Consider the following 13,361-nt stretch of genomic DNA (forward strand, 5'->3'; position numbering starts at 1 on the left):
AGGCAGGGGGCCAGCAAGCAGTAAACCCACAGTAGAGGCCCCGACAGCCCAGCCACTGCCACGTAGCCACTAACAGCAGAGGAGAGGAGAGGACAAGAAGAGAAGAATGGAATGTGCAGCCACAGCATCTCTCTTGCATCAGAACAAGACAGAGAACACACACTCTGACAACAAATACACACACTATAACCGTCGGACAACAAACACATATACACACACCCACATTCGAACCCAACCCTCTGACAACACACACTTTGGCACAACATGATAACACACACTCCAACCCAACGATACCTGACAGAGAAGGACTGTTTGCGCACACAAAGGTACACACACACCAGGGCCGGCCCAAGGCATTAGCGAACTAAGCGTCTGCTTAGGGCTCCTGGGGCTACCAGAGGGCCCCCAGGAGCAAATGAAATTACAGTTTCATGTATTATGTAAAAATATATATATATATTCTTCTTTTTTTTCGGTGATAAGCGACGCCGAGGGGCCCCCAAATCAATGTTGCTTAAGGCCCCATAAAGGCTTGGGCCGGCCCTGACACACACACACACACACACACTCATGAGCACACAATGACAGGATGACAAACGTGATGCGAATATCTGTCATGTAAATATCTGCAGACACATATAAACAAGTAGAGCCCTAAACCCTAAACGTAGCCACTAATCAGAAACACACACACACATCCACGCATGGCCATGGTTGCTGCAATACTCACTTATGCATTTAAATGGAGAAGCCAGATATGATGCTGTTGTCTGTGTGTGTCTGTGTGTGTCTGTGTGTCTGTGTGGGTGTGTGTGTGTGTCTGTGTGTGTGTGTGTGTGTGTGTGTGTGTGTGTCAGACAGAGAGGGAGGAAGTGGTTGCTCTCCCACAGGCACATGAATATGACTCACTCATCCACTCCCAGGGCAGCGCTTCCAGAATTTTCTTCACTCTTTTTCATTTTTCTCCCCTCCTCCCACCGTCCCTCCTTCACTCCTTCCTTCGCCTTCTCCTCCCCCTTAAGCACATCCGTCTCCCTTCTAGCTCCAGAGGCTGGTCCTAAGCACTCTGCACCCCACAGAGATGCACAGACCCTGGGCAGAGCTCCCCGCCAAACCTCTCCTAAAACCCTGGATCTCAAGAGCTCAGCGCGGCCACACACACAGACCCACTGGTCTGGGGAGAGACGACCAGGCAGGCAGGTGGGGAAGTAGGCATGCACAGACACACGCTAAGCAGTTATTCCAATACGACCAACTCTGTAGTACACAAAGCGACAAAAGCTCTGGCAGACTTCTGGGATTTGTAGTCCCAGGTTGCGGCCTCACAGGAAGTCACCACGGGTAAGTTAGGATCAGCCTCCTATAGCTGGCTTTGTTGAGGACCACTCCTTCTGGCCTTACCCTCGACTCCCCCCATCAACCCATCCTCACCCATTCCTCACCCTCTATTTTGCCTTCATCAACCCACCCCACCCCTCCCCCCCACACACACACACCTCACCTCCCTCCCCCCATTCCCCCCTTCCTTATCCATTCCACCACCTTCCTCCTAACACCTCTGTTTAACCCTTATTCCTCCACAACCACCCTCCATCCCCCAGTCCTACCCCAAAGGCCTTCTCCTGCCCTCCCCCACCCCTCACTTCCAAAACAACCCCTCCAGCCATCAAAAGCCAGCCGCCCTTTCAGACCAGGCAGGCAGGGGGGGGGAGGGGGGGAGGGCTCATTCACGCAAAATTGTCCCACATGGCTGAGTGTGCTTAGTTTAAACAAACACAGCCACATCCTCTTCACTGCGCGCACACACACACACACACACACATGGCAAAACAGTATAGAATGCATATAACAATGCTTGTGTTTTGAATTCACACACACCGATAAACTGAGAGTCCAGACCCAGCCTCATATTCACCCAGCCAGCAGCTGCACCCTGCATGCACAACACACCATCTGGACCTGCAGATCAACACAGCACACCTGAACCCTGCCTCAGTCCACACCTGAACCCTGCCTCAGTCCACACCTGAACCCTGACTCAGTCCACACCTGAACACTACTGAACCCTGCCTCAGTCCACACCTGAACCCTGATTCAGTCCACACCTGAACCCTGCCTCAGTCCACACCTGAACCCTGCCTCAGTCCACACCTGAACACTACTGAACCCTGCCTCAGTCCACACCTGAACACTACTGAACCCTGCCTCAGTCCACACCCGAACACCACTTCGGTATTAACAGCGCTGGCTACTGCCCTGTGTATGTGTGTGTATGTGTGTTTATGTGTGTGTGCGTGCGGGCATGGCACGTGTGTGTCTAGACTGTGTGTCTAGTGGCATTCACAGCAACACCGCAGACAGGCAAGTCAGTACCCTCAAGGTCTTCATCCTCTGGGCCTGGAGGAGAGTGCAGGCACGTGTGTGAGTGGATTCCTTCTCTCAGGAACATATTCGTATTCACACATATAGTGTGTCTCAGAATATAGGTCCGAACAACATTGGCCCTATTCCTTCCCCCTCCCCAGAGAGCACCAGGAGATCCTGGAGTGAGGTCTGGGAGGTCCTAGAGCTGAGCAGGTGGACCACGAGGTCTGGAGGGACCATTCAGATTCCAGGAAATGAAACGGTGGAGATACACCCATCAACTCATTCACTACGTCCTGCTTACTCGCTGTCTCTCTTGTTCTCTATCTCTCTCTCTCTCTCTTGTTCTCTCTCTCTCTCTCTCTCTTGTTCTCTCTCTCTCCTTCTCTTGTCTTCTGTTTCACCCACGAGGCACGTAGGCTTTCATGGTCGAGGAAACAAGTGATCTGAAAGACTCTTGTTGGTTAAAAAGTGCAATTGTGTGTTTGGTGCGTTTCACACCAAAGTGAGACAACTGTCTGTGAGGGAAAACTGCCTTCAGGACCTTTAGGATCTCTCTCACACTACACCAATACACTGACACACACACACAGAAACCAACACACACGCGCACGTCAGGACACATCCACGCACACTGCTCGCCCTTAGGTTGTCTCTGCCCATTCCCACGGTGTGTGTGAGTGTGTATGTGTGTGGGTGTGGGTGTGTGTGCCTTTAACGGCCAGTGTAGGACAAAGGCAGGGCAGTGGTCTTAATCCACTAGAATAATATGAGATTAGGACAAAAATCTGAAAGGAGAAGACACTTCATATACCAGGGAGTGGAATGTACACAACACACTCCCACACGTATGGAGACACACGTAAGCACATCTACACACACACGGACACTCACAAGCACACACACACACACATTTAGACACTCACCAGCACACGCGCACCCACACACTCACGGGCAAACACACACACTCAGACACTCACAAGCACACACACACACACACTCAGACACTCACAAGCACACACACTTACTACCCCCCACAGCCTGAGGTCATAAGGTCACATTCCTCTTCCTCAATCGGCCTCAGGATTTCACACACTGTCAGTGTGTGCGTGCGTGTGTGTGTGTGTGTGTGTGTGTTTGTGTTCGCATGTTGGGGGATGTTTTAGAGATTTGTGGGGGGTCCTGCATGGAAAGGATAGGGGAAGAAAAGGACAGGGAGAGGGGAGGGGAGGGGAAATAACAGGTATGCAGCAGAGAACAGGAGGGGTGGGGGTTATTTAGTTTGCATCTTGGGGGCGGTTGAGAGGGAAGGGGGGCAGGGTGTATTTCACCAGGACTCAGGGCCAGGTGATCAAAAATTTGAATACAAATATACACTTCCTGGTCTAGTCAAAACCTTACTCCCTGTTCAAAAACACACACACAGCCCAAATCCCCAGATACAGTGCTGACGTTAGGCAACACACACCTCCACCACACACGCCACACAGCACGTATCTACTTCACAGACACACACACACACACACACTAGTATAAAACAGCCATTATTGGCCGAGCGGCGGAACTTTCCATGGGCATGCCAGCTTGCGACACCAACACGCTTAGCATGCTAATGCCGTCACGTAAAGTGTGTGTGTATTGTCGGTTAACGGCACACATTCACTAGATCACACACACTGGCCAATACACTTGTTGAAGCAATGGGGCGCAAGCAGGAGCCTGGGCTGGTAGACTGCAGCAGAAGCATGGGAGCTGGACCAAACAGGACACACACAAATACCCCCCCACACACACACAGGTCCACAAACTCCATCTCACCACTGCCTGTTTTCAGAGGTATTTCTGGTTCTCCTCCGGACCAGGCTGGAGGAGGAGGAGAGAGGGAGCAGGGGACAGCAGAGAGGTGGAGGGGTGGAGGAGGAGGGTGTTTGGGGGTGTCGGGTGAGAGGCAAAGTTGAAAGGCTCCTTTTATCTTCTTCGAAATCAACTGTCAACAATGCGGAGGAACGACCAGGAGGAGGGAAGGAGAGGGGGAGCGGGGTCGGAGGAGGGAGGGAAGGAGGGAGCCAGGGAGGAAAAGAAGGAAGGCGAAGAGAAAGAGGGGCGGAGGGTAAACATCACAGCTCTGTGCCAAGCAAACATGAGATGCTGGGATACTCCAACAAAGAGACACCCTTCATGGCAGGGAGGGAGGGAGGGAGGGAGGGAGGGAGGGAGGGAGGGAGGGAGGGAGGGAGGGAGGGAGGGAGGGAGGGAGGGAGGGAGGGAGGGAGGGAGGGAGGGAGGGAGGGAGGGAGGGAGGGAGGGAGGGAGGGAGGGAGGGAGGGAGGGAGGGAGGGAGGGAGGGAGGGAGGGAGGGAGGGAGGGACAGAAAGAGTGAAAGAGAGGTGGATACAAGAGCAGGAAACAGAAAGACACATGGATAGACTGACCAGAGGCAGAATTCAGCACACTCAGCACACACATATTCATTCAGACATTCAGCAGACATTCAGCACACAGATGTATACTGTCTATCTACATCCAGCAAACACAACTATGTTATATATCTGCATACAGCACACCTTACTGTACTGCACACTGAGCACACTGTAATATACTGGAGGAGGTCAGAAGCAGGAGGAGGGAGACCAGGAGGAGGAGACCAGGAGGAGGAGACCAGGAATAGGGAAGAGGGAGACAAGGAGGGAGACCAGGAGGAGGAGACCAGGAGGGAGACCAGGAGGAGACCAGGAGGAGGGAGACCAGGAGGGAGACCAGGAGGGAGACCATGGGGAGGAGACTAGGAGGAGGAGACCAGGAGGAGGGAGGAGGGAGACCAGGAGGGAGACCAGGAAGAGGGAGCCATGGGGAGGAGACTAGGAGGAGGAGACCAGGAGGAGGGACGAGGGAGACCAGGAGGAGGGAGACCAGGAGGAGGGAGACCATGAGGAGGGAGACCAGGAGGAGGAGACCAGAAGGAGGAAGACCAGGAGGGAGACCAGGAGGAAGGAGACCAGGAGGAGGAAGGAGGGAGACCAGGAGGGAGACCAGGAGGAAGGAGACCAGGAGGAGGAAGGAGGGAGACCAGGAGGAGGAAGGAGGGAGACCAGGAGGGAGACCAGGAGGGAGACCAGGAGGAGGAGACCAAGAAAAGGGTGGAAGGAATCTCAACATGTCCTGCATCCCAGGTCCAGTCCCGGTAACCCCACAACAGTGAAAAGCTTCCCAGAGCGTGACCAATCAGAGGTCTCCGCTCAGAGGAAGCAGGAAACTGCCACCTAACTGCCCGGACCGCCCACCATTCCTACAGTGGCCCCGCAGGCCCAGTCCTAATAGGGAATGAAAAAAGCAAAGGGGAAATAACAAAAGCACCACAGAGAACCAGATGACTGGGACGATGACAACTGATACACAAACACTGCCCATTCCACACACATCCTGAGCACAACACACACACACATTACAAACACACACACACACAGCTGATAAAGACATGGCATGAACCACAGCTACACATATTGTTAAGGTAACCTGAATTGGGACATCCTTCACTGCTTCTACGATTTGGAGAAGAGCTGCTGTCTATCCCCCTCCCCTCCAACTCTCTTTCTTCAGACATAACACACAGGTGCACGTGCACACAAACACTTTCCAGTTTCCAGTGCTGTATTGTCCTCCTGGTGAAACCCAAGACAGTTACAGCCTCAGTTTCTAACACGCAGCCACTTTTCAGTAACACTACCCCAGCGATAACATGTTCTAGATTATTCTGAAGTCAGATATGAAGTACACACACACAGTACGTGATGACAACAAATTTGTCGACTTACTCAAATATTGAAACAGTACCACCTGTGTGAGTGTACTTTATAGAATCTAAAGCAGTGAGAACACACACAGGTCACAGGTACAGCAATATCACGCAGCTGCCTATACCAGCAGCAGCAAGCCTGGTGTGGCTGTTGGGTGATATCACTGATCCTGGATCAGTTTACAGATGACACCACTCACCTGGCCAGCCTTAACATCTGACCTTAGACCTGCCACTCTGGTCTGCCACTCCCAGGACACATACGGTATATGAAAGGCTTTCAAATCGGTGTGTGTGATTGTGACACAATCTCTGATACTCCTTGACAATTGCAGTTGTTTCACATAACATGCTTGTTACTGTGTATTGTGCTGCATGTATGTTGTTGATGTTGCGTCATTGTGTTGCCAGTCATGTCTTTGTCGCATTGCTGTTGTTTTGCCGCCGAGTTATGGTTCATGTTGTTGTGTTGTTGCATAGTGTTGTGTTGTCCTGGCAGTCTGATTTTGTTCCAGGTTGTTTCTCTCTTCTTGTTGTGATATGCTGGTTGCAGGTGTGGTCTTCCACCCCTGCTGGGGGTGTGCAGTGGCTATTGTTATCTTTGTTTTGGACTGCCATCCAGGCTTTTTGTTTCTTGCCAGGCCATTCCTTTAAGGAAGAATATGTTCTTAATTTACCTGCCTGGTCATAAAGGTTGAATAAAATATGAAATATGCGTGTGTTTATGCAGATGGTTACAGATGTTACAAAGGAATGTCAAAGTTTCAGAGACAAGTAGCAGATGAATTGGACACCGCCGAACAGATCGAATTAACAGGTATGCCCGTCAAAGTTCTGCATTGGGTCTACTCTTTACAGAGTTTACTGCTCTGAGATGTGTCTTGATATTGCCTAAAGGTTTCTATAAATTATACACGAGACACACAGCACACCTTAACACAAAAGGTCGGGTAAAGAGACCCCGAGACACAGAAACGTCTTCGGATATCAGCGCTCAAGAGAAAAGTGGGAGGGCACGTCGCTTTCCAGCAAAGGAATGTCATCTGACGTCATCTATTTGGGATCGGATTTCTCACTCTTCAGTGTGTGTGTGTGTGTGTGTGTGTGCGCGCGCGCGCGTGCGTGTGTGTTTGTGTGTTTGCGCGCGTGCGTGTGTGTGGTGGAGGCCCTTTCTTTATTTCTCCAATGTGGCCTCTGGGTCCTGAACCATGGCGACGGCAGCTAAAGCCGTCAGCATCTTGAGAGCATAGGGCTGATAACCGCGACCTACGGCCTGCGCTAAGAATGCGATTCTAAAACCTTCTCACTGCATTAATACTGGGCCCACAAAGTGATAAAAGGACCGCCATGATTCCCTGACAACAGAGACTTTTTTCTACTATGAAAGGAAAACGTTCGATCGGCATCAAATTGTAATCGATTTGTTGTTACCGTAACTGTTTTATTTCCACGTCAACACAAGAGAAAACGAGACAGAAGTAGAGGTAGAGGGGGCAGAGAGAGGGAGAGAGATTTGTCTCCTGCAGAAACAGACACGTAGTCGTTTCTGAATTTGGTGAGAGAGAGAGAGAGAGAGAGAGAGAGAGAGAGAGAGAGAGAGAGAGAGAGAGAGAGAGAGAGAGAGATGCAGACAGACAGACTGGCTGGAATGCTAGGATATGCTGGAGTTTAGACTTCTCCTGCTCTCGAGAGCCATATTTGCTTTCTGCATCCGTTAAAACTATACAATAAGTCTGAGAAAAGGTCCTAGAAGTCGAACACCATAACATTTATAATTGTGATCTCTTGCAATAAAAGGCTAACGTTGATAATCCATCTTTCCTAACTCCTGTCAAATCGAAGCATCATCCGCTCCAACTTTTTTTCCCCTGACGTTATATCAGCAAATGGCTTAGTTTGAATAACTGTAAATGATATACATATTTCCACAAAGCCCGTGGAATATTAGGAATCCTGCTTTTGGGTTGCCTTAACGGGAAAACGGAAAGCGTTTTCGTCTGTTGCGCACTCACTTCATCTGAAAGTCTTCGGAGACAAAAAACACATTCTTTCGCAAAGAAGAGAAGTCGCCCACAAAGCAAAGTGCCAACCGACACTTTCAAACACGGCCACAATGAAACGTTGGCCCTATTAAACTTATCGACAGGGTTCAGCAGCCTATTGGGTGTATATTTAAACCCGACATAAAGAACTACCCAAAAGTTTCGATTCACCCCCCTCGAGCAGTTTTCCTTTTTCCTCAACGCTGGCCAAAGAGCCCAGACTGCCGGCGTCAGCTCTCTGCCTCCAAACTCATACACTTATAAAACTTTTCAACAGCAACTTTAGTACGATCGTCTATTCATATCATTGGTTTCGGTGTATTACATTTGCAAAAAAGTGTTATAGAACTCACCTCGCTGCAATAAAATAATCTTCAAACAGACGTGGCTCTGCTTTTTTTCCAGGGTCGGGTTTTGGCGATCCGCTGTCTACTGGCGCGACGCAGCGCGTTCTATCGGAGATTCCGCCATGTCAATCAAAGTGCGACGCACATGGGAAGTTAAAGCCCGCCCCTTTTACAGTGGGCCTGAACAGCGCAGTGGCGTCTCTTGGTAAAAGGCGCCATACATAACTTTATTTTGTATGGATATTTAATCCAGAGTACATTTTTGTAATGAGTCACGTGAATGTGTTACATTTTAATTTAGTTGCCTTTGTAATGTAAGGCGTTTTGGGTGCCGGGATAGTACGTAAAAAAGCGCTATATAATTGCAGTCCATTTACAAGCACTTGGGATCCATAATACAAGCCCTCAGAGACCATAATCTCGAAGAATTATGTAAGGTGAGGTGTAAGTGTGTCCATAATTAATGAACATGTCATAACAGTTCACATTCTAGTTTAAGACGGAGAGGAATTGTACCTCGCTGGTTGTTTGTGTGTATTTTGTGGAGCAAATGTGGTCAAACCAGAACGAGAACAGACGATCAAAGTCCTGCGTGCACAACCAAGCCAACATCACTCTTCACTAAACAGAAAATACCTACATTTCTCCTCACCTTCTTTTTGTTTCCTACATGATTATCTCTAAACGGTTTTTGAGGGGGTTATTAGAAATTGCTTCCCTCAGTTAGGGGGTTGTGAGTGTTGGAACCCTTGCTCGTTCCTGCAGGACAGATGTAGGGGACTTGTATCAGGACCCAGAGATTCTGCTGATTGGTGGACAGGAAACTCTTATGTCACTGTGTCTTCGGTTTGTGTTGCGAAAGATTTGGGAAAAACACATTTTAATAATTTGTCCAGGTCAGGGATTGATACCCCAGAGCAAGTGGGTGGCAAACTATGTGCCCTCAAGCTTGAACGCACACACCCACATACCCACACATACACACACACCCACATACCCACACACACACACACACACACATACCCACACATACACACACACACACACACATACATACATACACATACATGCATATACACACACACACACACACACACACCCTCCCAAACACACACATACACGTGCACACATTCCTATGCTGTGGAGGTCTTGGGAGTAGGCTGCTCCATAACGTTGGTCTTCTTCCTGTTGTAGTGACTTGGGGGAAGTACCAACACTGGTAGTGGTTGAGGACAGCCAGGGCCCCTTCCTCATCTGCTCCTGGGCTCCAGTCTCTTGCTTGCTACTTGTGTGTGTGTGTTTGCGAATTCATGTTTGGGAGGCAAAGTACAATGTACCATGTTTTGTAGACACTATTGATGTATGTGTGTGTGCATAAGTCTGTGAGTGTGTGTGTGTGTGTGTGTGTGTGTCTGTCTGTGTGTGTGTGTGTGTGTGTGTGTGTCAAAGGCACTTCCTTTAGTGGATCTAAGGATGGAATTCTGCTCATCAGCAGTTCAAAGAAGTCAACCCTGAGCATTCTGCCAGAGACGAGAACTGACATGCCTTCCTCTGTGTCCTCTCTGCCTGTCTCTCTCTCACTTGTTCTGTCATTCTGTCTCTCTCTCACTTGTTCTGTCATTCTGTCTCTCTCTCACTTGTTCTGTCATTCTGTCTCTCTCTACTTGTTCTTTCATTCAGTCTCTCACTTGCTTGTTCTGTCATTCTGTCTCTCTGGGGATATTGATGTTATTGGTTTATTATTTTTACATATGGTCATTATTTGTGATTCAATGTTTTTATTGACTTATGAAAAAATCATTTCCAAAACCAAGCTGTGTGATACATTGAATTACAAGGGATCAGATTCTGATCTGGTGGTGTGTGTGTGTGTGTGTATAAAGTCTTTCCCGTGTTGTCAACTTCTGCCAGTATACGTCAGTGTATACAAGGGAAACTGTGTGTGTGCCTGTGTGTTGAGAGAGAGTCCATATTTGATAAGCTGCATTAGTTCCAGTGAGTTTGCCAGACAGCAGCCCTGTCAGAGCCTTGCTGGAGCTGGAGATGTCATCTGAAATGGAAGAGTTTCTCAGCCCTCAGCCTCTGCACAGCCAACATCTGGCCCCAGACCCTCTCTTAGCCTCTATTACCCCCCACCTCCCTCAGCCTACCCTTTAGCCTCCGTCTAGACGCTCTCAACCTCCCCTAGCAACCCCTCTCAGCCTCCCCTAGCAACCTCTCCAGCCTCTCTCGACCCCCTCCAGAATTGACTCAGCCTCTCTTTTCCAGCCTCTCCCCAGCCTCGGCCTGTGGTGTGTTCCGTCTGAGCCACAGTGAACGGAGATCCAGTGATGACATCACACCACATGACATCACTTCAGAGTGGGCGTGTGCCTCATGGGAGTGGAATGTGTGTGATTCAGGGGTGGGACGGACGTCAAGGATAAGATCCGGAGGGCAAACAACCTCGTCTGTGGATCTGGTAGCACAATGGACAGGCAGCAAGCCGCAAATGCCGCCGCAAGCTCTAATCTCAAGCCCAGAATGGGAAGAGGGGAGCCCGTGAGCTGTCAATCTGACACGACAACCATGTGGATCTCATGCAGAAGGCCTTGAAGAGACCTCTGGTTTATAGCACAGACCCTACTTGGCATTGAGTATCCTTGGGATAAAGGGAGGGATGGAGGGAGGGCTGGGAGGGTACATAGCATTTTTCTCATTCCATGGCATTGCATTCCTGCATTCCAGTGAAGAAAAAAAAAACATGAGGTGACCTCCATGCAGAGAAACAAACAGATAGACAAAATCTAATGCAGGGCTTTCTCAAGATTGGTGTCCACAGCCCAGATATTCGTCTGGCGCAACGACTCTGGTCCCAGGTTGATGCTGTGTCAGCGTATGTGTGGATGGAGCCTTGAGGTTTCACCCTCTCACGCTCACGTGCCCCGAGTGCAGCAGGCTTGTGGTGAGGATGACAACGATGCCGAGGGACAGGATGAAGATGGTGGTACTGGTAAGCAGGTCCATGGTGTGTAAGACCAGGTGGTACCATTCTGCTCCCAGGGGGTCCAGACACAGCCCTGGCCCTGCTCGGTAGGGGTATGGATACCGGACGGCGTGGGAGAGGTACCCAATCCCCACCGCCCCAAGGTACGAGTAATAACACAGTGGTCCAGTCAACACCGCTGCCGTGGCAACGGCAAACATCAACAGACAGGTCACAGAGGTCAGGATGGAAAAGACGTAGACCACCTCCCACTAGCCAGACAGGGGAGAGAGGACATAACACACAGTGTAGTTACCTGCAACTGTCACACAGGGGCGGCAAAAGCACAAAGCACCTCACAGGATAATTGGGGCGTCGAGTTAGCACTTGCACAAGGACAAGGTGCATGTTATGTAATGCATCTCTCATGTGTATAGTGTCTGTGGTATGTTTAACATTCTTCCTATGCCTAAGGCATGGAAAACTCCTCCCATAGCCCGACCGTTATCTCCTTACCATACAGACTTCTTTAGCATGGTTGATAATCTTTAGCTCGAGGCTGTTTGGTTAAAACCGTTTTAGATCAATTAAATCCATTGATTACCTGGGTTTCTGACTCACCAAAGACTTCCTGTTTTGGTCTCTGTTGGCCGTGACAACACTGGCTCCTGTTATTGTGGCCTGAATGACAACACACAGGAGCTTGTCGGACATCTGTACAAATCCATCAGAAACATCCCTTGGAATAAACTCAGTTCTATTACGCGTCAGGGTGACTTCTATGGGATCTAATCATCCCAATCCAGATCACAACAATAAACACAGCAAAGCATGTGACACACAAACAAAAAATATGATTTCATATCTCGAAAGGACAAAAACGTAAATGTACATTGTGCCCAGGCCAAAAACACCTCTCCACCACCGCAAACACAACCTGTAATCTGTCAAAGCATCTTAAATGGCAACGTGCTGACTCAAATACGAGTAGCTAAAGATCACCGGACCCTGAGTGACACGGATGCCAGTAAAAGGTTGCCGTTGCCATTTATCCTGACACCAGCCAAGCAGCCACGACTTGTAACAGCAGGTTACCAAAGCAGAGATAAACAGGCTTGTAGCAGCATACATAGTAGAGGAAATGTTGCCATTTCAAGTTTTAAGCATCATTTTATTTAAAGACATTTTGCGTACTGCCAGTACTGTAGCCTTGTTATGCTTGACAACTTTTAGGTTGATGTTCACAACTTTTTTGTCAGCTTTGTGGTATTAAAAAGCATAAAAGAGAGATATAGTGTATGTCCTCATTATAATAAGAATTTGAGTTGATTTCAGCATATATATGTTACACATATTGTTATTTGGCAAGTGCATCTCAGGTGATGTTACGGAGTAATCCAAAAGTAATGTAACTAGTAGTTTAACTAGTTACTTTCAGCAGCTTCTACTGTAGTAAACAACCTCTGGTAAAGTCAAGTTTTTTTTGAGCAACTACCCCAACACTGCCTTCCACACAGACACCTACCACACAAACACCTTCCAGACAGATACTTACCAGAGCTCCTGTCCAGACCGGGGCAGCGATCTGGGCATCCCAGCTGATGAACCAGGGGTGATAGGACCCAGCAGGGAAGAAGGCCAGGACTCCACAGAGAATGCTGAGCAGTCCAACAGCCATCATAGAGGCCCCTACAGTCCTCCACCCTGCCATGGCACACCCACTTACACCAATAGGGGTCTATACCTGAAAGCCACACATGGAGACATCCAGAGATACAAGATGGGAGAGAGCAGTGAAAAGTGTGTTTGTTTGGGTTTGTGTGAACGTGTGTGTGCTTGAGCGAGTGCGA

General features: G+C 49.2%; 2 protein-coding genes across 2 annotated transcripts in view; both read right to left on the bottom strand.

The window, feature by feature from the left end:
• The window catches only part of fndc3ba (fibronectin type III domain containing 3Ba), a 74,078-nt gene extending 67,240 nt beyond the window's left edge, over positions 1-6,838 (bottom strand). The window contains exon 1 of the mRNA XM_084684387.1: positions 6,358-6,838. The gene's annotated coding sequence lies outside the window, so the exon portion shown is untranslated. The remainder of the gene's footprint in view (positions 1-6,357) is intronic.
• A 4,609-nt stretch (positions 6,839-11,447) lies between these two features.
• LOC146299150 (transmembrane protein 212-like) lies at positions 11,448-13,222 on the bottom strand. Its single transcript, XM_084683044.1, has 3 exons — positions 13,067-13,222; positions 12,133-12,192; positions 11,448-11,783 (listed from the first exon to the last, which is right to left on the bottom strand). Exons 1-3 carry the CDS (start codon positions 13,220-13,222, stop codon positions 11,448-11,450), a joined length of 552 nt encoding a protein of 183 aa, XP_084539170.1.
• Positions 13,223-13,361: the final 139 nt, after the last annotated feature.

Source organism: Hypomesus nipponensis, chromosome 3 (assembly GCF_054491055.1).
Source record: "Hypomesus nipponensis isolate SF chromosome 3, ASM5449105v1, whole genome shotgun sequence".
Taxonomy (NCBI): Eukaryota; Metazoa; Chordata; class Actinopteri; order Osmeriformes; family Osmeridae; genus Hypomesus; species Hypomesus nipponensis.

Coding starts and splice junctions, on each gene's coding strand:
- LOC146299150 (XM_084683044.1), bottom strand. CDS start 13,222: ATGGCAGGGTGGAGGACTGTAGGGGCCTCTATGATGGCTGTTGGACTG. Junction 12,193..13,066: donor CGGTCTGGACAGGAGCTCTG/GTAAGTATCTGT, acceptor GTTGTCATTCAG/GCCACAATAACAGGAGCCAG. Junction 11,784..12,132: donor ACCAAAACAGGAAGTCTTTG/GTGAGTCAGAAA, acceptor CTGTCTGGCTAG/TGGGAGGTGGTCTACGTCTT.